At 44.2% G+C, this 27,557-nt stretch overlaps 2 protein-coding genes across 3 annotated transcripts in view; one reads left to right on the forward strand and one right to left on the reverse strand.

The window, feature by feature from the left end:
• Positions 1-642: 642 nt before the first annotated feature.
• Positions 643-7,177, forward strand: dedd (death effector domain containing). Its single transcript, XM_088438790.1, has 5 exons — positions 643-771; positions 2,529-3,143; positions 4,768-4,872; positions 4,977-5,081; positions 5,711-7,177. The coding sequence occupies exons 2-5, from the start codon at positions 2,594-2,596 to the stop codon at positions 6,112-6,114; spliced, it is 1,164 nt and encodes a 387-aa protein (XP_088294916.1). The 5' UTR covers positions 643-771; positions 2,529-2,593; the 3' UTR covers positions 6,115-7,177.
• Positions 7,178-10,241: 3,064 nt separating this feature from the next.
• Positions 10,242-27,557, reverse strand: part of LOC148427621 (paired box protein Pax-7-like) — a 33,489-nt gene continuing 16,173 nt past the window's right edge. For both annotated transcript variants that reach the window (XM_088438780.1, XM_088438772.1), the window contains exons 5-9: positions 27,175-27,374; positions 25,608-25,773; positions 24,134-24,330; positions 19,795-20,068; positions 10,242-11,076 (exon numbers count right to left, since the gene is read on the reverse strand). In XM_088438780.1, the coding sequence (XP_088294906.1) occupies positions 10,961-11,076; positions 19,795-20,068; positions 24,134-24,330; positions 25,608-25,773; positions 27,175-27,374 (953 nt within the window). In that variant the 3' untranslated portion in view covers positions 10,242-10,960. The remainder of the gene's footprint in view (positions 11,077-19,794; positions 20,069-24,133; positions 24,331-25,607; positions 25,774-27,174; positions 27,375-27,557) is intronic.

Here is a 27,557-nt window from a genome sequence, read left to right on the forward strand (position 1 = left end):
GATTATCAGAGTAATCATGAGCGTTTGAGGTTGGCAACAAACCTTCTTGCACTTTTCAGGGTAAATACAGACATATTGTTAGCAAGTAAATTTAGGATTATATGTGGGTACTGAAATTGAGGGAATGGATACATTGTTACTGGGGACATTGTCAATACAGGCAATGAACAGTTTCAGTTTTCATCCAATGCGGCATGAATGTTGTCTTCTGCCCACTGATTGCAGTTACACACCTCTGTCCAATGGAGAGCAGTATTTCACTTTTAAATTGGTTACCGACTGCTGAATTATTAAAACCCAGAAAGGTGGAAGACAGCAAAATAATGTCCGTGCATGTTTATGCTTTTAAAAACAAAACAGAAAACGAAATGCAGCCATACGCACTCACATCGGAATACCTCATCAAATTCTAAATCCTGAAACCTTATCTTGATTTTAAGGAAGAAAACTATGTAAACCCTTTATTTAAAATATACCTCATTTATATTAGTCTTATGGTGGCTTGCATTTACGTTGTGTTTGCATCTGATATTCTTTGACAACAATTTTCTTTGACAAAAACTTTGTGTATGCACTTTTCTTAATTTCAATAAAGTTTACTAATTCAAAAAAGACGAAGAAGAAGAAGATTGTTGCTTGGGAGGAAATGAACAGTACTGTAAACAGGAAGTACTTTCATTTTATCCTAAAGTCCAAGTGGTATGTATTTCTGGGCCGGTAAACTGCAAACCAAGGCTTTTTACTGGCCGATAAGCGGTGTCCTACCACAAAGTAAGAGTTTTCAAACTTACATCTTTAATCATCTTTGTGTAGATAATCAAAACGAATTTATTTGTCTACGAAAGAGGCTCGCCAGATGACGCGTCAGGCTAGTTTAGCATTAGCCGCCGCCATGTATTTGCGGCGTTATAACTCCTCTCGATTAGCAAACGAGCGCAATTTCTCGTCTCACTGTACAACGTTACGAATACCAGTAATCACTTTTACTTCTAATAACTGTTGATCAATTATTGTTGTTTTTGGCCGCGGGCGTTGACTTCACGGTTCATGTTATCTTGCGTCCGCAGCAACTCGACGCAAGTCACGAGGATTACCAATCTGCACGTTTTCGTTGGGTGTGAAGTTGACTGTGTGTTTTTGTCGGGTCAGTGCTCAGGTGTGCTGACCCTTCTCTCCCTCGACGCTTATTTCACTCACGCGTCTGTTCATGATAATTCATCGTCATGGTTTATCAGACCATAACGGCATGTGGGATCCCATCGATGTAGCGCGATCTAAGCCCCAAATTGCATTCGGTAGGTTCGTCATGGTTTAAAGCTTCGACGCAATCAACGGCATGCTTTATGCGGCGTTGTATGGCAGTTCATATGATCCACGGCCACATGTGTTATACTGGCTTGCCCAATTTCCCCACAATTCCGGTGTGTTAAAAGAGCAGTTGCCGTTATACAGTCAACCAAGGACGTGATGACATAAGCACGTTTGCAGTGTGATCAGTTAAAGTATTCTATAATATATATTCTCAGTAGTATGGCCTGTGTCTGAAACAATTTGCACGAATGGTTTTGACTGAAGGCAGCGGACTTACTTGACAATTTATCAAATCGAGCAGCGGACTTACGTGACAATTTATCAAATCGAAATAAAAACATGTATAATGTGTGAAATAGTTTTGATTCGTGAGAAAGTACAAACATGTATAATGTGTGAAATAGTTTTGATTCGTGAGAAAGTACTCTGGTTTCCCACCACAACCCCAAAACGTGCATGTTTGACTCAAAATTTGCCATCAATCTGGATGTCCATGAGTACACTGTAGGTATTCATGGGATCATTGGCTTGTAACCACTCCAGGCCGTATGTAAATGTGATTAATCCTGAAAATTAGGTTTTGCACTAATAGAATGCTTTATAGATGTTTAGAATAATTTATAACTGCCATAGTAATAACGTTTTGCACAAGCTATTAGTATTTAGTTTACATTAAAACTGATTTAAAATCAGTACACATATTGTTGTCTGAACAATTATCACAGAATTTATTTTTCAGTTGAGTAAAAAAAAAAAAGTAGACACTCTTTAATAACTTGTTTATGGGGTATATGACTTTGATCAATGTCTTTATCTTTCAGGATGTGTAAAAATAAGAGATTTAAATTTGGTGCCATATCGCCCAGCCCTAGCTCCTCCTATACATACTGGATATACTGTATGTGCGATTTTTGTGTCCCTTTCAACTTTTGATCTTAAATATATATTCAGCTTTCCACAAAAGCAAATGAATTGACCTTGCTGTTCCAATAGTTTCAGAGTTGACTTTGGCTATTTATAATATTTGACGTTCGGCTATATCTTCATTGTACTAAACCTCCACTTTCTACACCAAGTAAATAATAGTATATGGATATGGCGTTGTTCCACAAATGTAAACAAGTGTAGACTGCTGCGCTTCAGGGGATGAAATGTCTTTATAACACGTCACTAAGTTGTAATATAATGAATGTATATGTGTGTGCCTCATCCTATAGCTCATTAGCCTGAGAGGAAGATCACAGGACTTGCACTTGTTGACCTTGTACTTGTGGTCCCTGAGATGACATCACAGCAGCCTCAACTCCACGGTGGGGCGATTCATCACCAGGTTGCACACAATGACTCAGCTCCACAAGCTCAGCCTCATATTCAGGCCCATCATCTTGACTCAAATCCGAGCGGCGCCACCCCCAGCCGCCTGGACAACAGAGTTCTCACACGCCGCCCTGGATGTTCCAGTTTGGAAACATCAAGCACTCAAACATCGGCCTGTTTGGTTAATTCTAGCGTATCGAAAGGATCGAGGAGTTTTGAGCCCTGGCCTGAGGAGGCAGTGGACAAGTCACATGGGTTGAACTCGCTCCACCGCATGTTTGATATCATCGGAGCCCAACTCACTCATCGGGACGTTCGAGTACTGTCGTTTTTGTTCGTTGATGTGATTGATGAGTACGAGCGCGGCAGGATCAGGAATGGAAGGGATTTCTTGCTGGCGCTAGAGCGCCAGGGTCGCTGTGATGAGACCAACTTTCAGCACGTGCTGCAGCTTCTGAGGATTATCACGCGTCATGACCTTTTGCCTTATGTCACACTTAAAAAACGCCAAGCCGGTAAGTGGGATAGTCTTTTTATCATTTCTTCAATCAGGATTTCCGGAATAAATAATTATATTTAATGGCGAACGGATTGAACCCGCTGAACATGTTTGGTTTAGCTTGAATAGTTAACAAAAGATGTTTTGGGCAGAAGAAAGGTTCACAGTGTTTGTCAGAAAATAGGGGGAAATGTGGGTGATTATATTCCCATCAAATTTACAATTTGTCAGTCTAGTTCCGTCATTTTTCTTGAATGCTTAGATGTTGAAACTGCTTAGTCTCCTGCTTTTCCTGCTGGCTGCCAATCTCTTTATAACACTCATGCACAGTACTGTCGTAATACAGGTCATCCGTGATTTAAACAGGAATCACTCAAACCATCAGAGATTCCACGTCCTGGAATACTTTGAAAAATCTTTGACCAATTTTCATATTATGGAAGGAAATTAGGGGAAATAAGATACATTTTCTGGAAACACTTAAATTTCCCAGGGAAATTTGGTTTCCTTCCTCTGGTTTTCTTTGCCTTGTGAATCAAGGCAAACAGATGAAACAAAAGACGTACAATGCCTTGCAAAAGTATTAGCAAGAGCTGAGAAGAAGAAGTCGACTTTTTTAAAAAATAGCTAGACAGACGAAGCTCTGCTGGAACCATGTTTGTGCCACTCTTTTTCTACATGGACCTTTCTGGTAGACGCACATAGTGTTGCATGCTGACCTCAGAAGTAGAACCCCAAAGAGGACATCTCAAATTTGGGTTCATTTCCAATCAAAAGAAGAGTGACAAAAATAAAATAATGTTAAATTATTACAAAATTGACTTGGAATACCACAGCAGTGACACCCATTATCAAACACCCTCTTGATTTTGTAGAGGCGTGTCAACCAAGACAGGCCCACAACATCCAGAGCCTTTAGAAACTCCGGGTGGGTCTCATCCACCCCCCGGGGCCTTGCCGCCAAGGTGTTTTTTGACCCCCTCGGCGACTTCAGCCCCAGAGATAGAAGAGCCCACCTCCGAGCTTCCAGACTCTGCTTCCTCAGAGGAAGACGTGTCGGTGGAACCGAGGAGGTCTTCGAAGTCTTCTGCCTTCCGGCTCAAGACATTGTTAACAATTTTAATGTTTTATGATTAAAAGTGATGTTGTGCTTATACTATTTTGGACAGCAATAAAAAAAAATACAAATACACTTGGAGTTGTTGTTTTAAAGTTACATTAAAATATACCCTTTTTTTTTTTTTTTTTGGTTCTGCCCACTTGGGAATGGATTTTGTTCCATAAGGAAAAACGAGTTTGACATCCATGCTCTAAAAGTACTGTAAATTTTCCATGTGATTTAATTGGACAGCCATGATCTACGTAACCACTAAACTCAAGGGTAGACGTATACTCACTTTATAGTAAAATTCACCCAAATTGCTGTAAAAAAAGAAAAGGGAGGGGGGGGGGGTCAACTTGTGCACAAGGTCAATTTGTACTCGTAGAAATACAGTAACTAAATATCTAAGCTGATTAAAACTTTTTTGTGGGGGGGGGGGGGGGGGGGGGGGGTCTTTACAAAAAACTAAACTATTTCTAAGAGTATGGATGTGGTGGACACCGGGAAATACGTAATGTTCTCAGTCTGTGTTCTACAGTGTCCCCAGATCCTGTTGACAAGTACCTGGAAGAGACATCAGTGCGCTATATTTCGCCGAGAGGAGCCATGAAGAGCAGAGAAGGCGCGCCTCACAGAATGACAGGTGGGTCTGTGCATGCAAGTTCTGTCATGAGGAAAGTGAGAGAACGATTTGGTTCAAATGTCTGCCTCTCAGTCATTAATCAGCTTGATGTCATGTCCTGACAGGACCTTATGCTGGGCCATCCAGAACGAAAGCAGCTCCTTCTGTACCGAACGGCATGTGGAAGAGAAGCCATTCCTTATCTGACTTCAGAGAAAAGCAAACTTGTGGTATGAATAAAGAAGTGTGAAGATTTTTTTTTTTTTTACACTTGCAAACTATAAACTTCATACAACCTTTACCTTTACTTTTACATTGCACTGTTTTAAAAGGGTACTTTACTTATTTAGCCATAGCCCCTGGCTACATGTGATTTCATTTTCAGTTAACGGCAAGTGATCAAATGCGCAAGTGATAGAAAATGTATTTGACGGTAGTTAAATGTTTAGCATCCCTTTACATTTTATGCTTGAATTTGAGGGGCTCTTTTTTAGGTAACTATGCTATTGAATAACTAGCTATAATGCATATTCTAAATCACAGGTGTCGAACTCCAGTCCTCGAGGGCCGATATCCTACATGTTTTCAAACCTTTTCCCTCAAAAACACCTGATTCAAATGATTGGGATCATTTTGAAGCTCCTGCAGAGCTTGCTAATGAGCTAATCATTTGAATCAGGTGTGTTGGAGAAAGAAAACAGGAAAACATGCAGGATGTCGGCCCTCGAGGACTGGAGTTCGACACCTATGTTCTAAATAGTCAACATAATTCACAGCTTTGCATATTTGAAGCTTCTTCACATCTACCCGCAGTAAGTACTATGGAAATATTGACCATGCTTGTTCTCGGCCTTCCCAGATATCCGCCTGCGCGTCCGTGCCGAATACTGCCAGCATGACTCGGCCCTTCAGGGCAACATTTTTTCCAACAAGCAAGAGGTGGTGGAGCGGCAGTTCGAACGCTTCAACCAGGCCAACACCATCCTGAAATCGCGAGACTTGGGCTCCATCATCTGTGACATCAAGTTCTCGGAGCTCACCTACCTGGATGCTTTCTGGAGAGACTACATCAACGGCTCGTTGTTAGAAGCCCTGAAAGGCGTTTTCATCACAGATTCCCTGAAGCAGGCGGTGGGCCACGAGGCGATCAAACTATTGGTCAACGTCGACGAGGAGGACTACCAGGCGGGCCGTCGCAGACTTCTTTGTAATTTGGTGGCGAGCGGAGACCCTCCCGGGGGCATCAAAGGCTGTGTGTCTTAGGCCGGAGCTCACCAGTACGGAAGGAATACAACTGTGCCTCCCCACGGGGAATAGGACAAGATGTAAGGATGTTGCACATGTGATGCCCGTATTTGGAGAATGGGTGTATGTCTGGAATTCCGCCAATGCCACTGATTCATTTAGTGCTATGGTCGGAGGATGATCGGTAGCCCCAGCGTATAGCATGCAAGGGGATTGGGGACTTTGCACTCGAAAAAAAGTAGGTAACGCATACACTTTTACATTCGTTTGAATATGAATCTGTTCATTTTCTTGAAGGGAAAAATGTGTTTTGTTTTACTTACGCCGATTTTGATAACCGAAAAAACAAATCCTCAATGGTATCAAGTTACCCTTGGTAGGGGATGTGCCCTGTTTTTTCTTTTTCCTCAGATAATTTATTTTTTCAGCTCAAATTGGTTGCGTTAACCCATTTAGCTGTGTTCTGTATGTTCTGTGAAGCACCAACTTTAGTATTCTCACAGTTAGTTTTTTTTTTTTTTAATGTGTGTGTGCACGTGTTTTCGTCCTGTATGTTTTGTACTAACAGGAATCACAAAGATATTTCATATTTCCTTTCTGTGGAAGTGTATTGCTGCCACACCAGAGGAAAGAAGTCCATCACATTATAATGTGAGAAGATTCTTGTAAAAACATGTTTGGGTATGTTAAAATGAGATATGTTTGGCTACTATATTGTAACTAAACAAAGCAAATTGTTTCCAGGTCAGGTCAGTGGCTCATCCTCTGTATAGGCATGCTTGGCTGCCTCATTTCTCAATCTTGACAGAGAAGATTTTCATCTTTCTCATTGTCTCCCCATTTTCTCACGTAGAATGCAAAAGCCAACGAATAACATTTTAACATTGTCACATTTTAATGCCGTGCGTGATGTCATCACGTTGTCTCTTCAGTAGGTTTTAACTGAAGTTGGAAATAAATTCCCGCAGTGTTTCATATGTTTACCATCAAATCACCAAATTGTTTTAAATATTATTTGTCTTGAGAACAATTTATGGTGGAAGTGAACGTGGTTGCCATTAAAATCTTTGGATTTTGAGGACATGGTGTACAGTCAATGGGGAAAAAAATACACCTTTCAGTTCTATACATGTCATTTCCTTACTGATTTGAAAAGGGCATAATAAGTTTGCCAAACAATTGGACTAATACGACCCATGCCACTTCCACATCAAATTTCATCATCCATGACTTTGCTGCTCTCCCAGAAAACACCTCCCACTTTCTCGCTAACACACAACAGAAGCGTCAAGTTGGTAAACAAGCCTGATATGTTATTAGATGCACAAAACAGCATGTACAAATATAGATATAACTTTGCTTTTTCTCAGCACTAAGTCAGGGGTTCAACCCTCACAAGATAATTGATCATTTTAAACTCATGCTTATTTGATCGACAGTAACTAAATGTATCCCTTACACGGTATTTGCGTACCACACATACTGCTAAAAGTGCAATATTGCTACTTATGGTTGGCTTAACTGGTAACTACATTCAAAATGACAGTTCTACCACGATCGTCAGGAAGGAATTTCGCTTGCATCCTAAATCACCTGTCAACAGCTAACTTTGTAAATAAGGCACACCCAAGTTTGAGCTGAAGTTGCAAAACAACTTTATCTTGCTGGGAAAGCAACACACATGCAAATGTACTCATTAGCTAGAGAAGCTGCAAGGGGGTCTCTGAGATGTGTGTGTGTAGGAGGAGGGGGGGAATGTGTAGGGGTGGGAGAGCTAGACAGTAGACACATCTTTAGAAAACGTCACTCAAGATATGATTTGTTTAGTTTTTGTACACAACATACTGTTCATCACAAGTCACCATAAAGAAAATTCAGCACAGAAAAAAAAGTTCAGAATGTGCATATCAGAATCCAATGAGGCTTTTTCATATCCACACTCACAGAGAAATGTAGTTTCAATCACAATGTGTCTACACAAACATCCATAAATAGCGTCAATGCAGAGTCAAGAAAAATACTCCGAGTTACTTTTGCTCAGGTCATGTTTGTACAGTATCTAGATATGTTTCTCCTTGTATATGCCAGATGCAAAAACAAATGCGGATTTCATTTGCTTGAGACTAGCTGCGGCACAATAAGAGACACAAAAACAAGACTGTTGGCTGAGCACAGGTGTGCACCCAGGTGCAAACAGATGCAAATGGACCCATCCATCGAAATGTCCTTTGGATACAGATTGCATTACTATTGTGTTGAGGTGGATAAATACCTCACTACACAGCCTATCACTTCAACGCCCTCCAGAATTCTGTGGCGTGCAAATTTCGAAAGAACGGAAATGCAGAGAAGACTCAATGCTCAACAGGCATTGGAAAGGATCCTGAGCGAAGTAAACCAAAGTGCCTTAGATGGAGAAGATACAAACCTTGTGCTGGATTCAGAGTCTGAGTTGTCTTTAGATACGATATTTTTTCTTATTTGTTTTCCAGCAAGGTGGAATACACAAGAGGATATGGAGACGCTCCTCAACTTCCGCTTTAGATACGTTCTGAACAACTGAACGTAATGTGAAAATGAATGTAAGTTGTTACTGTCCGTTCCAGTAATGGGTGACCATTCACACTGTATGCACATCCAGAAATTCTATTACCATATCTTACAAAACACCCCTAAGTCATTAATTATAAACATAGCGTTGTAAAATTATTACATTAACTTCAAAAATTAAATTCATAAGTTGTACCAAGCATATCAGTTGAATTAGATTCATTCAAATTGACTTACCTTTGGCAGTGATGCTTGAAGTGGAGGAGGAGGTGAAGTCCCATGAGGGCAACCATATTTGCATCGGGTTACAAATATTCAAAACAATGTACAGTGGACCCCCATGTCACAGCGTCCCTGGCTTACGTTATGTTCATGTTACGATGTGGAATACTGAGTTTTTTCATTCCCTCGTTCCGACAAAAACAACTGTCATGACCCTAGGGGATTGGCCGTATTTGTGTTATTTTGTCTCCATCTGCAGGCATTTTTAGGGAGTTGGCACTTATTTTCAGTTGCCGTCACACTTGCCTCCCTGCAACGTGTCACTGCAATGCTGGTCTGTTATTGGTCGGCTTCTGCTCACGGAGATGCTGGTCTGCTATTGGTCGCCTCACTCGTTTCAAAATGGCGGAACGGTAAAGCTTTGTTCGATCGTGAGTGGTTACAAAAGCGTATTTATAGTGCATTTTACTGCTTGATTCAAACTCGAATGGGTTAGCCATGGGTCCCAAGATTGCAAGTGATGTTAAAAGAGAGAAGTAAGAAGATAATTTATATGGAAACGAAGCTGGAGATAATCAAGAAATACGAAGCGAGCTTAGTCTGAGCTACCCTTACTAGGGAATATGGGCATACAAAGCACCACTCAAAGGTTAATAAATCCTTTCTATATTTTTTTATTTATGATGTTTTCTGATTGTATACATGTACATTATACTGTATATACATACGTAGCATTTACTATACCACCCTGGTACCAATTCTTAATATGTATGCACAAATGTCATGATTTTACCTGGGGTTCTAAACACCTTAGCTATTTAACATAGGTTTGAATTGCCCGCCATATGGTGAATTCACTTTACGAGCCCAACCGCGGAACGGATTAATCTTGTAACACGGGGGCCCGCTGTATATGTAAACACAGACAGTGTTATACAGTAGCTTTAGCTCTTTGCTACCTAATATACAACGATGATACTCTGGACTATGACGTAGTCTTAAGTCTTTATTAGCATAGCACACAATCGGAACAAAAAACGGTACCACTTAGCCATCATGCATTGTATGACCAAACTACGGGTAACACTACAACTCAAAATATACGAAATAAACCACAGATAAAGGTGAAGATGAAGGTGGCTGTTCTGATAGCAACTCACTTTTTCTCGCCGTTGAAGAAAAAATTGGTTTTGGTCGTCCTCGTCTCTGCCTAGAAGAGCCTGATCCTTTCGATTTTTCTCTCCTTCCATTATTTCAAAATAGTAAGCTCTGTGGCAAATGCAAGTGGCATGTTACACTCTAAACGGGTGGCCAGCCAATCGTAGCTCACAAATCGACAGAAAAAAAACATTCACATATTTAATCAAATTCTGTTTTTATTAAATAATCAAAGGTGAGCATAATTACACAAGGCAATTGAGATCTGCTCTATCCCACACAAGTTTTTCAACGTCAACAGTGAAGAAATAAATGAATTACAAAGAAAAATTCCATTTGAGACCACAATAATAATAATAGCGATAATAATAACAATTAATAATAATAATACACATTTTATATGCCTTTTTCTTTTAGCAAGAATCTAAGAATGTCCAAAATGAAAAATCTGAAGTGTCTTACTGACAAGTACATTTGATGAATCTCACATCAAAACAGTAAAAAAATTATTTTCACCTGACATTTCTTTATGCTAAACAATATGTTACAAAGATATACATAATTTTACAATAATATGACACAGAGCATTGTACTGATAGTTAGCTTCCCAAAGATGATTATTAAAATAAAGTAAGTAAAAGAAAAGATGTCCGTAAGTTACGTTTCATGGTCCACAAATGTTTTTATACCCTCATCTCTGCAATCACTGTGTCCATTTGCAGTAATTTGAACACGTCTGTACTAAATGCTTCACTGAAACGTTCTCATTGGGAGTGAAAGCGAATAGCTAAAGTTGTGAACCTCAAAATCTTAAAATAAATAAATAAACCAAATGATTGCATGTTTAGCTCACACTTTGTTTCCTGGCAACATGGCATAACCGAAAATGATGGTAGTGCAGGTGTTGGGTTGCGCTGATGAGGTCACAAAAGGACTAGTATGCTTGACCCGTTTCCACTTGCAGTAGTCCCAAAACACCTGAGTGGTCAGACAACTTCACTCTGCGCTGGCTGGAAAGGCCCACGTTCTTGGCCAGGCAATTCATAGCAGCTGCAGAGGACAAGAGAAAGCATTCTCTGTTACTCATCTCCATCTTATTGCTTTAAAATGTACAGTCGGAATAATACAGTGGTGTACATTATGTGTATATTCGAGAAGATAGTCGTGAATCTACATGCAACTGTGAAAAGTGATACTTAAAGTTTGCATGTTTTCCCAGTGCCTACGTTGGTCTTCTCTGAGTACTAAAGTGTCCTCTCACATTCCAAAAACATGCATGCTTGGTAGTTTGGACACTTTAAATTGTGCTTTGTAAGTACGGATGGCTGTTTGTTTTTGAACAACAATTTGAAACCCCAACAAAGTGTAGGTCTAGTCATCATTAAATTATATTACATGGGGGAGGCACTCCTCCAGAGGTCGTCATGTTTGTTGTCGCTACAGACAATGGTAAATGCAGCAACTCCTGCTGTCCGTAATGAAAAACGGTCCAAATCTTTCCTCAGAGTTTTTTTATTTTTCTTTTTTAAACCAGCACCTTAGTATACATAGTCTTTGAAAGGGGAAAAAAAAATCACCTTTATATACAGCATAGCCTACATGGTCTAATTTTATTAAGGCTCTATACACTACTGCCCTTTTATTTAATTGTATTTTTTAATTACATATATATATATATATATATATATATATAAATATATACTACAATAAGTGCTCCTTTTTTTCTTCAAAAGACTGTTTTTGTGTGTGTGGCTCAAACCAAATTAAAAAAAAAGGTGCGTATAACAGAACAACGCAAAGAGTAGTTTGGTTGTAATGCGGGTGCTGTGATTGCAAATACTTGGAGAACCATCCCCGTTTTGTTATTCCGGTGATACAAAAAGAGTGATAAGGCGGCAGCTTGTCAGACAGACAGACAAACATGGTAATAACAGACAGTCCATAATAATAAGCAAAGGTTTTCGAAAGCTGGCACTAATGCTCAGCACATTTCTCGCACGTGGCTCCTCCCCTGTCGAGTTGCTGATGGCTCCTCTTTTTTGAAATGACGAGAGGGAGAGGTGTGTTGACAGCAAGGTGACATGACGTGGTGTGTTTGCGTGCGGATAAGGAGCGCGTGTCCGTTAGGATGCTTTTGCGCGTGGAGTACACACAAAAAGGAAAGTGTCACACTTGGAGGAAGAAGAGCATCTATGGGCGGGCAAGTCTGTCATCCAGGCGCACTTTGGGAACCTCGAAGGTTTAGCGAGACCTTCCATGTGAAGCTTTCCTTTCCCCGTCAGACAGATTTACACCTTAAACCCCCTGCTGAGCACTCAAAGTGAGACTCCTGCGTGTCCAAGGTGGAGCCTATCGAGCGACACGCAAACATGGGGTGCACGCACACACCGCAGCTATTTTGACAGTAGACTATGTTCTTTAATCTGCCAGGTGCCTTTTGAATTAGAGCAAGAGTGAAGTGCCTGAAGTAAAGTTAGTTTTGAAGGAAAAGTGAGTGGAGGTCGACGGAAGGCCTCAGCCAAAATCTAGGACCGGCTTCGGCTTGACTCAAAGTGGCATCGCTTTAAAAGCACAATTGCATCCAGAGCAGCATCAAGTCAGATGATAGTCTTCTATGAGCATCCTCCTGCAAGTGTTTCCAAACATTTGACAGCCATTTTCCAGCACATTAGGAGCTCAGGAAATTCAGGCTCGGACCTCCTTGACTGTGGTAAAAGTCATTTCAGGTCCTAAAGCATCATTATGTTTGGTTGCCTATCTTGAAGAATCTTACTTACTAAACATTCTGTTTTGATTTGCATTTTTTTTTTTTTTTTTTTTGCTCACACAACGTCGCACAACGTCATTGACGTAAGTATCCATCTATAGTAAAGGAATGAGGTGAGACCCAAATCCCACGAGGTGAGATGTCTCTCAGGACTGAGTATACGAGAATGAAACAAGATAAGATTTTTGTCAAATTTGTATTATAAAATAGTTCCTGGAGTCAATTTTCCAGTTATCAAAATATTTGCTTTTTACTGAGGGGACCGAAAGAAAAATGAACAATCTAGCGTGCAAATGTATCAGAAAAGACGAGCCCGGCTCATTTTTCAGCTGCAGCTGAATAATCGTTTCTCCATTATTCCCTGAAAAGTATACTTTGTCAATAGCTTGAGACATCTTGATGCCTGCAGGGAACTACGTCAAAATTAGACTTGGAACTAAATTGTAAATTGTGCTTTATCTTGTGGCGTTTTGATTCTAAAGAACTACACATTCAAGTGAGTTGAGACGGTTGTTTTAGAGATACTGTGAGTATTAACTTGCAGCTATCTCGTGGCATCTTTAGGCAATTAGAAACCTTTTGGGGGCAGGGCATCAATTACCTATACTGTAAAAAGTGGGTATTTAGCAATGTTTTATGTGTCTGTTTTCTACACAGCTTAACTTTAAAAAAAATCTTTTTTTTTTTCATTTTCAGCTCATGCCTAGCACTAGCTGAGTGCAGTAAATAACCTCTGCGCATATAAATATATATAGTTGATATAAATATGATCTGCGTTTCAAGTCATTGGTCTGTATGAGGTGTAGAGAGGCAGTACGAAAAACGGAAGAAATGGAGGATGAAGATGTTTCAGTTACATAAATACTTGTATACATATTCCAAACAGGTGCACACCAGTCAGATTTGCGGTAAAAATAAAGGTGATTTCAGGGTTCCTTATCGCCATCCGTCCAACATATTGTACAGAACATGCACATCCGTCTTTGTTGCCGGCTTCCTTATCCCTCCACTAGATGACAGTGTGAGTCGTTTCTGCAGCCTTACACTCTGACAGCCCTTTCTGTCAGGCCGATAACATTTTGGATAACGATGTCCCTAGCGTTTTAATCATTTCACTTCCGAAAATAACAATGGGAAGCATTTGCTAATTCAATGCTAGGGGAAAATATTAATGCTGTTCCAAGCTACTGTATTTGGTCATTCTGGAACTTGATGTTTCGTTTTTTCAAACAGTATGAAATAAACTCATTTTAAACAGCTGTGTAAATATAATGTTGTCAGCGGACCCAGGACGGCATGCTCACTTATACCCGTACATATTCCTGTCCGTTTGATTTATGTGGTCTACAACTTGTTTCCATACATCCATCATCTATAGACGCTTATCCTCACTTGGATACCTGGCTGCTGGTGCCTATCCCAGCTGTCAGGCGGCGGACACTCTGAACTGGTTGCCAGCCAATTGCAAGGCACACAGGGACAAACAACCACTCACGCATCCAATCACACTTGAGGACAATTTAGCCTGTCAAATACATGTAATACGCATGTTTTTGGAACGTGGGAAGAAGCCGGAGTGCCCGGTGTCACGGGGGAGTACGGCGGTTGAGGAGGCCGGCATGGTTGCAGAGGAGGAGGACCCAAAAGCAGGGGAGCGTCGGGACAGGGGGTTGATTAAATCCATTTATTTATAAACGAACGGGAACAAAAGCGAGAAAAAACAGGACGGCAAAAAACTCGAACTAAGGGCGCAGGCAGGCTGGCAAAACAGAAAGCAAAACACTATGGACAGGCTGGCAGGAAAACACGGAGCTGAGGGACTCGGGGCAAGACGGGACTACGAGACAATACGATAGAGACAATATGACATGACGTGACAGAGACAATGTTCCGACGCGGGCTGTAACGAAAACCAGGTTTAAATACATACAGCTCTAATCAAACAAACACACGGCAGCTGGGCAGGGACAACAGGCAAAGGGAGCGGATTGGAGGACACGAGGGGCGGGTAACACGGACAGGTGGACTACATCAAAACTAAACGCAGAAAGACGCAACCGGAGCGGGAACAGGAACTATATACGGAAACAAAGGAACAGAACCCCTCAAAATAAACCCACAACCCAAAATCCATGACAGAACCCCCCTCTCAAGGGACGGATCCCAGACGTCCCAAAAACAAACCGACAAGGAAACAAAACCGAGGCAGGGTGGGCGGAAGGGGGACCGGAGGAGGGCACAGGAGAAAAACAAAAACAGTCCAAAGGCACCCCTGGTGCCAAACGGGATGCACCCGAGGGGGAAAGTCCAGAGGGCGACCCGGTCGCCAGAGCGAGTCAGGCGGGCGACCCGGTCGCCAGACGAAAGGTGCCCTGCGGGGCGAGTCAGGCGGGCGGCCAGGACGCCAGAGCAGATGTGCCCGGCGGGCCGAGTCAGGCGGGCGATCTGGGCGCCCGATGGCGAACAGCAAGCCACCCCAGGTAGGCTTGTATCCCGGTTGCCCCTGAAGATCGGCAGGCGGGGCGTCAGGCGAGAGCGGAGGCGTCAGCAGGGCGGCGTCAGGCGAGAGCGGAGGCGTCGGCTGGACGCCGTCAGGCGAGAGCGGAGACGTCGGCTGGACGCCGTCAGGCCAAAGCGGAGGCGTCGGCTGGACGCAGTCAGGCCAGAGCGGAGGCGTCGGCTGGACGCAGTCAGGCCAGAGCGGAGGCGTCGGCTGGACGCCGTCAGGCCAGAGCGGAGGCGTCGGCTGGACGCAGTCAGGCCAGAGCGGAGGCGTCGGCTGGACGCAGTCAGGCCAGAGCGGAGGCGTCGGCTGGACGCCGTCAGGCGAGAGCGGAGGCGTCGGCTGGACGCCGTCAGGCCGGTGCGGAGGCGTCGGCTGGACGCCGTCAGGCCGGTGCGGAGGCGTCGGCTGGACGCCGTCAGGCCGGTGCGGAGGCGTCGGCTGGACGCCGTCAGGCCGGTGCGGAGGCGTCGGCTGGACGCCGTCAGGCCGGTGCGGAGGCGTCGGCTGGACGCCGTCAGGCCGGTGCGGAGGCGTCGGCTGGACGCCGTCAGGCAGGTGCGGAGGCGTCGGCTGGACGCCATCAGGCAGGTGCGGAGGCGTCGGCTGGACGCCGTCAGGCAGGTGCGGAGGCGTCGTCGGGGTGCCATCAGGGAACAGCCACTGGGTGCAGACCACAGACACGAGTGAGAGCACAAGACTGACCTGGGACAGGGGCGACCACAGGGAACCGTCTGGCATCTCTGTCGTCTGCGGCAATGGTGGCATGGCTGACAGCTCAGGCGACTGCGGCTGCCGCGCCGAGGCTGGCGGCTCAGGAGGCTGTGGCAGCGGCGCAGAGGCTGGCGGCTCAGGAGGCTGAGGCGCCGTGGCTGGTGGCTCAACAGGCTGAGGCTGCGGCGCCGTGGCTGGTGGCTCAGGAGGCTGAGGCAGCGGCGCAGAGGCTGGCGGCTCAGGAGGCTGAGGCGCCGTGGCTGGTGGCTCAACAGGCTGAGGCTGCGGCACCGTGGCTGGCAGCACTGGGAACGGCAGGCTGGACAGAGACAGCCACTGGGGGCCAATCAGAAACGGCGGGGATGCCAGGAGACTGACTTGGGATGACTGAGGCAGACGGGCGACTGGCTTTGGAGTCAGACGGGCGACTGGCTTTGGAGGCAGACGGGCGACTGGCTTTGGAGGCAGACGGGCGACTGGCTTGGGAGGCAGACGGGCGACTGGCTTGGGAGGCAGACGGGCGACTGGCTTGGGAGGCAGACGGGCAGGGTTCACAGAGCCTGGGGTCCGGCTCGCAGGGTGCACAGAGGCCGGGGTCCGGCTCGCAGGGTGCACAGAGGCCGGGGTCCGGCTCGCAGGGTGCACAGAGGCCGGGGTCCGGCTCGCAGGGTGCACAGAGGCCGGGGTCCGGCTCGCAGGGTGCACAGAGGCCGGGGTCCGGCTCGCAGGGGTCACAGAGGCCGGGGTCCGGCTCGCAGGGGTCACAGAGGCCGGGGTCCGGCTCGCAGGGGTCACAGAGGCCGGGGTCCGGCTCGCAGGGGTCACAGAGGCCGGGGTCCGGCTCGCAGGGGTCACAGAGGCCGGGGTCCGGCTCGCAGGGGTCACAGAGGCCGGGGTCCGGCTCGCAGGGGTCACAGAGGCCGGGGTCCGGCTCGCAGGGGTCACAGAGGCCGGGGTCCGGCTCGCAGGGGTCACAGAGGCCGGGGTCCGGCTCGCAGGGTTCACAGAGGCCGGGGGCCAGCTCGCAGGGGTCACAGAGGCCGGGCGCCGGCTCGCAGGGGTCACAGAGGCCGGGCGCCGGCTCGCAGGGGTCACAGAGGCCGGGCGCCGGCTCGCAGGGTTCACAGAGGCCGGGGACCGGCTCGCAGGGTTCGCAGAGGCCGGGGACCGGCTCGCAGGGTTCGCAGAGACCGGGGACCGGCTCGCAGGGTTCGCAGAGGCCGGGCGCCGGCTCGCTGGGACAGGGGCGGTCTGCCGCCTTGGCGCTGGGACAGGGGCGGCCTGCCGCCTTGGCGCAAGGACAGGGGCGGGTAGCCGCCTTGGCGCAGGGACAGGTAGCCGCCTTGGCGCAGGGACAGGTAGCCGCCTTGGCGCAGGGACAGGTACGGGTAGCCGCCTTGGCGCTGGGACAGGTACGGGTAGCCGCCTTGGCGCTGGGACAGGTACGGGTAGCCGCCTTGGCGCTGGGACAGGGGCGGGTGCCGCTTCAGCCCGCCGGCAGGAAGTTTGGGGAACAGAGACCGGTGGTACAGACGCGACAGGAGCTTGGGACAGGGTGCAAGAAGAGGGTGGTACAGGACAGGAGGAAGTAGGCAGGGCGCGGCAAGAGGGGGACACAGAGACAGGAGGGAACGGATCGGAACTGACAGGAGACTGAACAGATGGGTTCTGGTGGTAACTGGGGCGGTGGCCTTTTCGCGGGCCCCTCCACCGGCGGCCACGAAATGCCAACCGGGAGCCCACGAAAAGGTCACGGTCAAATGGGGGCTCTGAATCTGAGTCTTCGGACGGACAGTAAAATGACTGGCTGGACGGAAAATCAAAATCTGAATCAAAATCATAAGAGGTGCACAGGCTCGAATACGGAATATGATAAAAAGTGTCGAAGGAAGAGGGACGCGGGTAAACAAAATCCGGACCGGTACTGGAACGAAACGTGACGAAAGGAGGGCAATCCTCGATATCGGAAAAATCAGAGTCCAACGTACAGTAAGGTGCGCGAACAGGAGAGGAAGGGTGATCGGGTGTGCGGACAGAAGGTGAACTACGCAAATCAGAAAAATCGGAACTACAAAAAACGTGCGGGGACAGAATCGTGTCGTATGGGAGGTCGGAGGAACACGAGGGAAACGCGGAAGTAACAGACGCGGGGGGCGGATCAGAAGCGGGGACAGACGCGGACTCGGAGGGGAGAAACACGGAAGAAAAAACAAGAGGTCTCACACTGGGGGAACGGGGCTGACCGGCGGGCTGAGAACGGATGCGGGCGGGGCGGCGGCGTCGAGTCCGCCGACGCGGACTTCCCGCTGGGTCCTGTGCTGGTCGGATCATTCTGTCACGGGGGAGTACGGCGGTTGAGGAGGCCGGCATGGTTGCAGAGGAGGAGGACCCAAAAGCAGGGGAGCGTCGGGACAGGGGGTTGATTAAATCCATTTATTTATAAACGAACGGGAACAAAAGCGAGAAAAAACAGGACGGCAAAAAACTCGAACTAAGGGCGCAGGCAGGCTGGCAAAACAGAAAGCAAAACACTATGGACAGGCTGGCAGGAAAACACGGAGCTGAGGGACTCGGGGCAAGACGGGACTACGAGACAATACGATAGAGACAATATGACATGACGTGACAGAGACAATGTTCCGACGCGGGCTGTAACGAAAACCAGGTTTAAATACATACAGCTCTAATCAAACAAACACACGGCAGCTGGGCAGGGACAACAGGCAAAGGGAGCGGATTGGAGGACACGAGGGGCGGGTAACACGGACAGGTGGACTACATCAAAACTAAACGCAGAAAGACGCAACCGGAGCGGGAACAGGAACTATATACGGAAACAAAGGAACAGAACCCCTCAAAATAAACCCACAACCCAAAATCCATGACACCCGGAGAGAATCCATGCGGGCTCAGGGAGAACATGCAAACTCCACACAGGAAGACCGGAGTGAGCTGGAATTGAGGCGGATGTGCTAACCACCCTTCCTCCGAGCTGCTGTTTCCATACAAATATTTACAATCGTTAGAGTAGAATAATGAATGACAGCACAATTGATGGCAGTATACATGAGTTATTTTACTCCCTCTCTCTGATCCACCAGTCTGCGCTCATATGTGAGAGGCTAGGCCACACGGCAGTCACAAAAATAGAGCCCCTGTTTTGGATGGTCTTATTTGCTTTGCAATCTTAGCACAGAAGAGGGCCAGAGAAGGCAATAAAAGACAAACAGGATAAAATGCGTGCATTAGGACAAATAGGCACACTTGTGGTAAACACTGGAAAGTGAGGTGTGGTTAATCTTTGAAGCAGACTGCCCATTTTCTACACGATTGGGCCACAGCTCTGAAAAGCCATGTCCGTTATGCAAATAGGCTGCACACTGTGTCCGAATTAAACTGTTTTCATCCATCTCAGGGGTGGCCATTTGCCCCTCGCTGTCAACTGAAAATGATCCCACAGTGTACCGGGTAACATCTAACGATTCCTCACCTGTTTTCTGAGTTTGGTCACGTGACATTTGCTTTCATTCATATTCCACAAACGCAGTATTAATCGGAATGCTATGCTTAGAAAATGACACACAGAAGAGTGAGGGGGGAAAGAAGCTTAACCAACAAGACTTTCTCAGTAGCTTGCCCTACTCTGCATTTGACCAACAATCGCCACGTCCACGGGACAGGGATGAAGTATAATGCTCTTTGAGATCCCGTCAGCAAACACTAGCTTAACGGTGAGCAGCAAGCGACGAGTACCACGCTAAGCCGGGACGCCGGCGGGACTTACTCTGGCCATATTGAGCGTACTGGTAGCCCACGGCAGCCACGGCCGGTTCCACGCTGTAGTTGGGGCCGCTGTACGTTGCGGTCGGGGGACAGTAGGGCTGGGAAGACGGGAGGCTCTCCACCGTCTTGATGGAGGCCTCTCCTGAACGTTGGCTGCCGGGCGCGGACACGCCGTTATGAGGAGGGGCTTCCAGCATGCTGTGGAGCGGCGACACCGAGAAGTCGTGCTGGGCTTGGGACGAAACGCCAGCCGGGTTACTCAGGATGCTCATCACCTGTAATTAGACGGTGAATCGAGATAGCCCAAATGGGACTTCAGTACGAGCATTTCTGTATTTATTTTTCATGTTCAATTAATCCCTTTAAAAAAATACAAATAAATGGGTATTTCTGGGTTATTACATAAAGCAGCAAAATCCACCCATTTTTTGCCATGTAATTGGGTGGCCGTTTTGTCACTTGCTTGTCACCTGAGAGTGACAGCACAATTGCTCAAGACTGGGCTAACCACCAGTCACGGCTCAACTTGCAAACAACACATGACCGAACCCAGAAAATAGGTGGGCCATGATTGGTCATTTCCTGAGCTCTGAGCAACTTTGATGACATTCTCCATGGACAATTTACAATTTTTGAGTTTGAAGGTATTGATTGCACATAATTAGGTTATCTAATTATTAAATAATATAAACTTTTCTTTTTTCAATGGCAAAATAAGAAAAGTGCCTCTCTTTTTCCATTTGCATTCACTTTTTAAGAAGTGTTTTTTTTTTTTACACATTTGTCAATGTGTGTATAACTTCACTGTTAAAGACCCTTTTCAAACTTTTCTTTTACTCAGCACAGTGTTTGGTTTGCAATAATACAAATAATATAAATGCAAGAATGTTCCAAATAATTTGATCAACAATCTTACAAAATATGATACTGTCGGGTGTGTGACGCTCTTGGTCAATAAGAGGCAAAATCGAGACTAAAACAGCTCCAGTCTCTAAATCTTAAGGAAAGCTGTAGCTTTCAAGGTGTATTTTGGCATTTAAAAACTGAATTAAAAAAAAAAGGAAGGAAATTATGCAATTATGAAAACTTAAATTATGAACAGGACCTAACTGCTTATTGTGTTTGTATTTGTGCTACACCAAAAAAAATGTTGAGCCGCCACCACCCTCCTCAAATTAGGTCTTTCAGTTTCTTTTATATTTAGAGCAGCAGGTCTGATTAATTTTATTTTGCACCGGCTAAGCTTCTATCCAGTGTGGAGCAGCATGTGTTTTTTAGCCGACATCTCACAACCCCCCAGCAAGATGGTCTAAATATATATGTTCATCCTTTTTGATGGGTTAACATTGGAGTATGCCACTTGACAGTACGCCTAGTCAAAGGGCTTAATGCTACAAATTTTAATAGCAGCTGAGATGTAATATTGACATTCAGCTTCCCAACACGTGCTGTAAAATGTGGGTTTTAGAGAAATGGAATTGTATTTATTTGTTGATTTTGTTTTGATTAAACATGAGACACCCCCCAAATTGCCTGTGCAATAAATTGGCATTGATGTATATGGTGACTGAGCTAAAAATATACATATTATAATATTATTACAGCACAGATAGATAGATGGATGGATGGGTGGATGGATGGATGGATATTAGAGCTGTCATTATTAAAGCATTAATTCCATAGATGAATTTAAAGGAAAAAATGTTTTAAAAAATGCACTCATTCCTCGCTAACGCAACAGTGTTGCTTAACTCAGTACCATCAGGATTTGTTTTTTAAATTGAACTAAATTGCAAAAGTTCAACGTAGTAATGCACTCATTTATGTCGGTTGTTGGCATCCTTTTTTTCGCGTGTTGTTAAGGTACCATTTGCATTCCGCGTTCAGTCGAATTTGACGATTGTGTTTAATTGTCAAAAGTTTTCAATCGTGCTTTCTTTTCTATGCGACAAAAAGCAATCAAATTACATTATATAAATATGTGTGTACTGTGTAAGCGGGAGAGCACACTGGGGGAGGGGGTAATAAGTGTGAAGAGGCACCCCCGCATCCCCCTATCCCACCTTATCTCAGGCCGACAGTTGTCTGGAAACATGAGCAAGGCCTGAGCTAGCGAGGCAGGCAGGCAGGCCTGGGGATATGGATCAAAGACACACAGCCACAGAACCAAAGCAGCTCTGATCCCCCAACACTGAAACCAACTTGACTCTAGCCTTGCTTTCTCTCTCTCTCTCTCTCTCTCTCTCTCTCTCTCTCTCTCTCTCTCTCTCTCTCTCTCTCTCGCTTTCTCTCGCTCTCTCGCTCTCTCAGCCCCACCATTCCAGTCAGTGCAGGCTACTAAATCTTTTTCTCACAACAAACCGCAGAAGAAATGAGCTTTTGCTTTTTTTGTGTGTGTGTGTGTGTGTGTGTGTAACACATTGACATTTTGAGGTCACTGTAGGAAATGATCACATCACCTTCGGTGACCTGATTTCAAAATTGTACATACAATTCATGTGAGCTCTTGAAAGCAATCATAATTGTATGAAGGTTTAACAAAAATGTTTACTCAGTGAGGCTTATATGTTGTTGTGTTTTTTTCACTGCAATGCGTTCAGTTGGCAGCAGACACCACATGAAAGCAAACATCTACAGTACACCCCCTTTGAATCTATCAAAAGGATGTTCAAATGTATGACGTATATTTCAAATATAATATGGCTTTTTCAAATTGTGTTTATTGCGTTATGTCAGGTGTTCAAAATGTACATAGCTTACGTGCTATTCAAAAACCAAATCAATGCTGTGGCACTCTCGTGTAGATGCTTAAGAATTCAGTGAAAGGATGAAGAGCAGTGTAAACAGATGAATAGCGTTATTGATATTTCCCACATGAGACTTGTATGCTAAAACATTCATTCATAGGCTGTAAGCTAAGCTTCCGAGTATGCCTATGATATGAGCAGAATAGCCTGTTCGTTCCTTGCCATTAAAAACAAACGCAACTGTGGAAAATCCTAACAACACTATGTTTTTTTTTTTTTTTTTTTTATGGAACGTTCTTAAGAATTGAATCAAGTAGAGCGTAACTACATTTTAAGCTAGAAACATCAAAAAACACATAAAAAATATATGTTTATTAAAAATTTCCTAGCAAAGCAATGTCAAATCGGCAATCCAATTAAAATGTTTAACCAAGATCTTAGCTTACAAATTATAAATGCGGATGGAAAAAAATTTCTGCGACTAATGATGAAGAACACAAAAAGGCACGCATTGACGACAATATTGATGAATCAGAAAAATTGCATGCTTGACGATAAGTAGCAACGCGAACCTGTAAAACCTTACCATTGACTTATTTTGAATTCTTACATTAAGTTTGGCAATCCCAATAATAAATAGTCAAATACCTCGATGTTTTGATTAGAATAGCTACAATATCAGTTCTAACGATCCTTTTCTGGTTAACAGAGACTGTTGTGATGTTCCCAAATAGAAATAAATGTATTTTCTTTTCTTAGGAGCCTAATAGCCAAATGTATTGTAAGCAGTCAAAGCTATTCGCAAGGAAACCAATAACCATAACAATATGTCGTACATAATGCAACCCCCATGGTAATCCCTAGTGTAAACCAAGGCTGCGTTCTTTAGGGATAGAGATTTTACTAAATGAAGGGAGCCATGTCTCTTGATATACATGTGGTGTTCTTTTTGTAGTATTAAGCCCCTACAAAACGATTAAACACATGCTGTTGAGACACCTCTGTTATCCCCAACTCCCCACAACAACAGCAAATCCCTTTTTTGTCAGAAATCCTCACCTTGCCTGTCTTGTCAGTAAAAATTGGACGAATGTGCCTGGCAGTTTTGGAGGGAAATGAGATCAAAACTGCAAATCAAATAACTGGACAGTTGGCATAATTTCTGGTATTTGCGCAGGTCAGGTTTGTCATTTGCACGGTGGGATTATTTTTCAGCCTTTTGTTCAAAACCACTAAATTACATTCTTTCTGCCACAGTACTTGGACTAGTTTTTTCTTATGATGACAAACCAAAATATGCAATGTCATGCAGGAAAATTAAAAGGATTTGTTGAGCAGCTACAACCTTTCCCAAATGCCTTTAAACGCAACATGCCATCCCTGTTGGCAATGAATCGATCAATACTAGATTCAAATTTTTTTTCTAATTGTTCCTTATGTTCGCTGCTTTTTCATCTGAACCTCCTGCCACCCTCTTGCCAGCTCAGGTAATACTGACAAAAGTGGCCGGTTCCATCAATGAAATGACACTGAGTGAAAAGAAAAGCCAAACTGTATCATACAAAAATATAAGAATAGTCATGTCAAATTTACCTGTGGGGAAAGCCCAGTGCTGACCGGGTTGACGTGACCGCTCGACGCAGATGTCATGAAGGTGTCGGAGTAGCCAGAAAAGCCATGGCGATTCGAAGCTAGGCCATAGCTGGAAGCGCTGTCATTGGCGGATAGACCGCTTTGGTGAATAGTGGAGGGAGGTAGCGGTTGGGGTCGGTGAACTGTGCCTCCGCCATCTGAATTCACATACATACAGTGATGGGTAAGTTACTTCAAAACTGTAAAGCATTATTTATTATTCATTACTTCCATTTCAAAGTAATTGGTGACGTTACAATATTACTGTATTTGAAATGTAATGCATAATGCATTACATTTCAAATACAGTTATATTATACAGTTATATAACGTAACTAATTGCATTACTTTTGTATTACTCTCACCACCATAACTGGGTATATGGATTTGTCATTCTAAACGGAGCTCAACCATACGAATCATTTGACCTGTATTGTATTGTAAACCTTTACAAGATATAAAATCTTTTTTTTTTTTGTATTTTAATCCCTTTTTAATTTAGCTTCACAGCATAGGGATGCATTGTTAAACACAGTGCATTTCACAATTTCAATGTTCATATTCAAATTCATGTACAATCGTCTAGGTTAAGGACGGACGTTTCGAAACTAAATGGTTTCAGTGGGGCTAACGTTAGCAGCTAGCCTACATGATTGTTAAGGTGTTCAACGTGCTGTCTACCATGAGATTTGTATGCTTCATCTTGATACACATTGACCACAACTATTTATAAACTATTAGTATAAGCGGTGGCTTATCTTGTCATTATGGCTAGTTGCGACACTGATCTTGCTGACAAGGTTTCAAAGTGCTGGTGAATCCACCGTGAAAAGCGGCACCATATCTCTCAACAAATCTCCTTATTTCTTGATATCCAGGTGTCATCCTTCAGCGAGAGAGCACAGACCTCCGTCTGTTGCCACCGCTCTAAATTACTAGTCTTATTTAGTGAAGTGGACAGCCATTTAGGTGTCACCCAACGATTACTGTTTACACTTCTTGTCTTTATCCCTGACGAACTGAAAGTAAGCTTGAATATCCATCCATCTACATATTGTCCATATTCAACCTGCCATCCGCTGCTGCCACATTCATCTCAGCTGTAGTAGATCAGCGAGAAAACATTTTGCCCCAAACTTTTCTCCTCCGATCTCTGATTGAAGGGAGCCATTGTTATATCCTCAATTATGTAGTTTTGTCAATTGACAATTTCAGAAAAAAAAAACTTCAAGGAGTTTGGGTCAAAGAGCCTAACCACAGCATCGTATGTTGGTATTACTTGTGTTCCCTCAGTTGTTCTGAGTCCCTGACTGATCATGCTCTTGGAACATAAAGATGCTCAACCCTTCAAGATGATTCCTTCTTTGGAAGGCTGTCACTATATACTCCAATTTACTAGCTATACATTCATAGTAGATCAAATGTGCTGCTCTACCTTGGGACAAAATATTGCTTGGGTAGCTGGAGTCTGCCAGTTGGTATGTGGGAAGTGTTGGCATCCCTGAAGGGGGAAATCCACTAGGCAACAAATGGTTGAAAGCTGTCAGCTGATTGGCTCCTGCTTGTTTTCGCCATCTGGCCCTGCGATTGCTGAACCACACCTGTACCATGAAAATAAAAAGCACAAGGCTGCATCAGTGTCATCCAGGATATTTTTCCAACAACTTATAAAGAGATAATTATTATATTATTGGCTGTCCATTCCAGTCTGCAGAATATTCATGTAACACACACACACACACACACACACACACACACACACACAAAAACGTCTAGAGATTGCTTTACCAGTGGCCTGGATTTTACCTTGAAATATTTTTGGACATGTTAAAATTTTTTATATCTTTAATATCTACAATATTTGTTTTTATTGTAAGGGTTACAGTGATTAACAGTATTCATAATTTTTATCAATTAAATTTTATTTTAAATTGTCTGCAATTGGATGGTGCTTCAATTTCAGGCAGCGTGAAAAGGTTTTACCAGAGACCTCTAAAAGACCTTTACAAAACATAACCGTCATCAGAAAATGATGAGATGATGAATTGCTTAATGCATCAAGTATGGTCAATTGCTTGATCACAAAGGTAGCATTGGTAGATCACAGGACATCATGGAACAAGCAAAAAAAATCGTCTGACTGCGGGGTAATGCCGCTCCGACTATACAAGGCTGCAAAATGTGTGCCGGCGCGTCAAGCATAAAACAAAATGATCTTTTGCCGCAGACTTGTTTTCGCTATAGTGAATTTCAATGCTTAGCAAATGCAGAGAAAAATATTTCATTTTATGCAACGTGGAGTTTTTTCTTGTAGGAGGAAGTAAGAAAGAGGGAAAGATTTCAAAGCATGAAGATTATTTCACACTGGGGGATTTTTTTTTTTGCACATGCAGGTTTTGTTGTAGAGGTGTTTTACGATACTACTGTAAAAACATAATAAAAATATGCCTTTGGGATTGAAGAGACCCATAAATTAACCCTCATACTCCTGAAGCATCAAACTCCAGTTCATAATGGCCTGTGTCCTGCATGTTTCCCAGGACGTTCCTTGCAACACACCTGATTCAAATGATCAGATCATTATGAAGCTTCTGCAGAGCTCGCTGATGAGTTAATCATTTTAAATCAGGTGTGTCGCAAAGAAAAACCTGAAAAACATGTAGAACACTAGCTTTGGTTGACTGGAGTATGAAGGTTTAAGAAATCCTTTGCACCCTGACTTTTAAGGTCGCGGGTACCTGCAGCCAATTCCAAGTTAACATTTGTCAAGAGGTGGTAAATCGTAGGGCACATCCGGTATAGACACACAACATTTCACACATACCGTTCGTTCGCCAGCTTTTGCAAAACTGGAGATGCAATGTCCGCCATTTAGCCTCTTTCAAGTATAATATAATTAATTAGCATGTCTAGCATCACGCACTTTACGTGGAGAAAATAGGAGGTCAAGGTCATGCTTGCCCAAGGACTTTAACACATGTTGGCATGACTGTGTATATTACCTGCACTCTCGCCTCAGTGAGTTTAGTCATCTGGGCCAGCTCTTCTCTGGTGTAAATATCAGGGTAGTGCGTTCTTTCGAAAGCCTTCTCCAGTTCTTCCAGCTGCTCAGCCGTAAACGTGGTGCGACTCCTGCGCTGTTTCCTCTTCAGGGGGAGATCAGGCTCCGACTCCACATCAGACGCTTCATCCATTCGACTGCCTGTTCAAATAAGTCACATTGACGGTTGCTTTTTGCTGTCATGTCTTCATTCATGTTATTGCTTGACAAACTGAGTGAAGAAGTCAGATGAGTTGGTTTTTTTTGTTGTTTTTTTTTTCATATGAACTGTATATATCTGGATGTATATGAACTTTAACATTCTCCATTTAAGAGCGGCTTTCC

This window comes from Hippichthys cyanospilos, chromosome 2 (assembly GCF_059441005.1).
Source record: "Hippichthys cyanospilos isolate Australia breed blue-spotted pipefish chromosome 2, RoL_Hcya_1.0, whole genome shotgun sequence".
Lineage (NCBI taxonomy): Eukaryota > Metazoa > Chordata > Actinopteri > Syngnathiformes > Syngnathidae > Hippichthys > Hippichthys cyanospilos.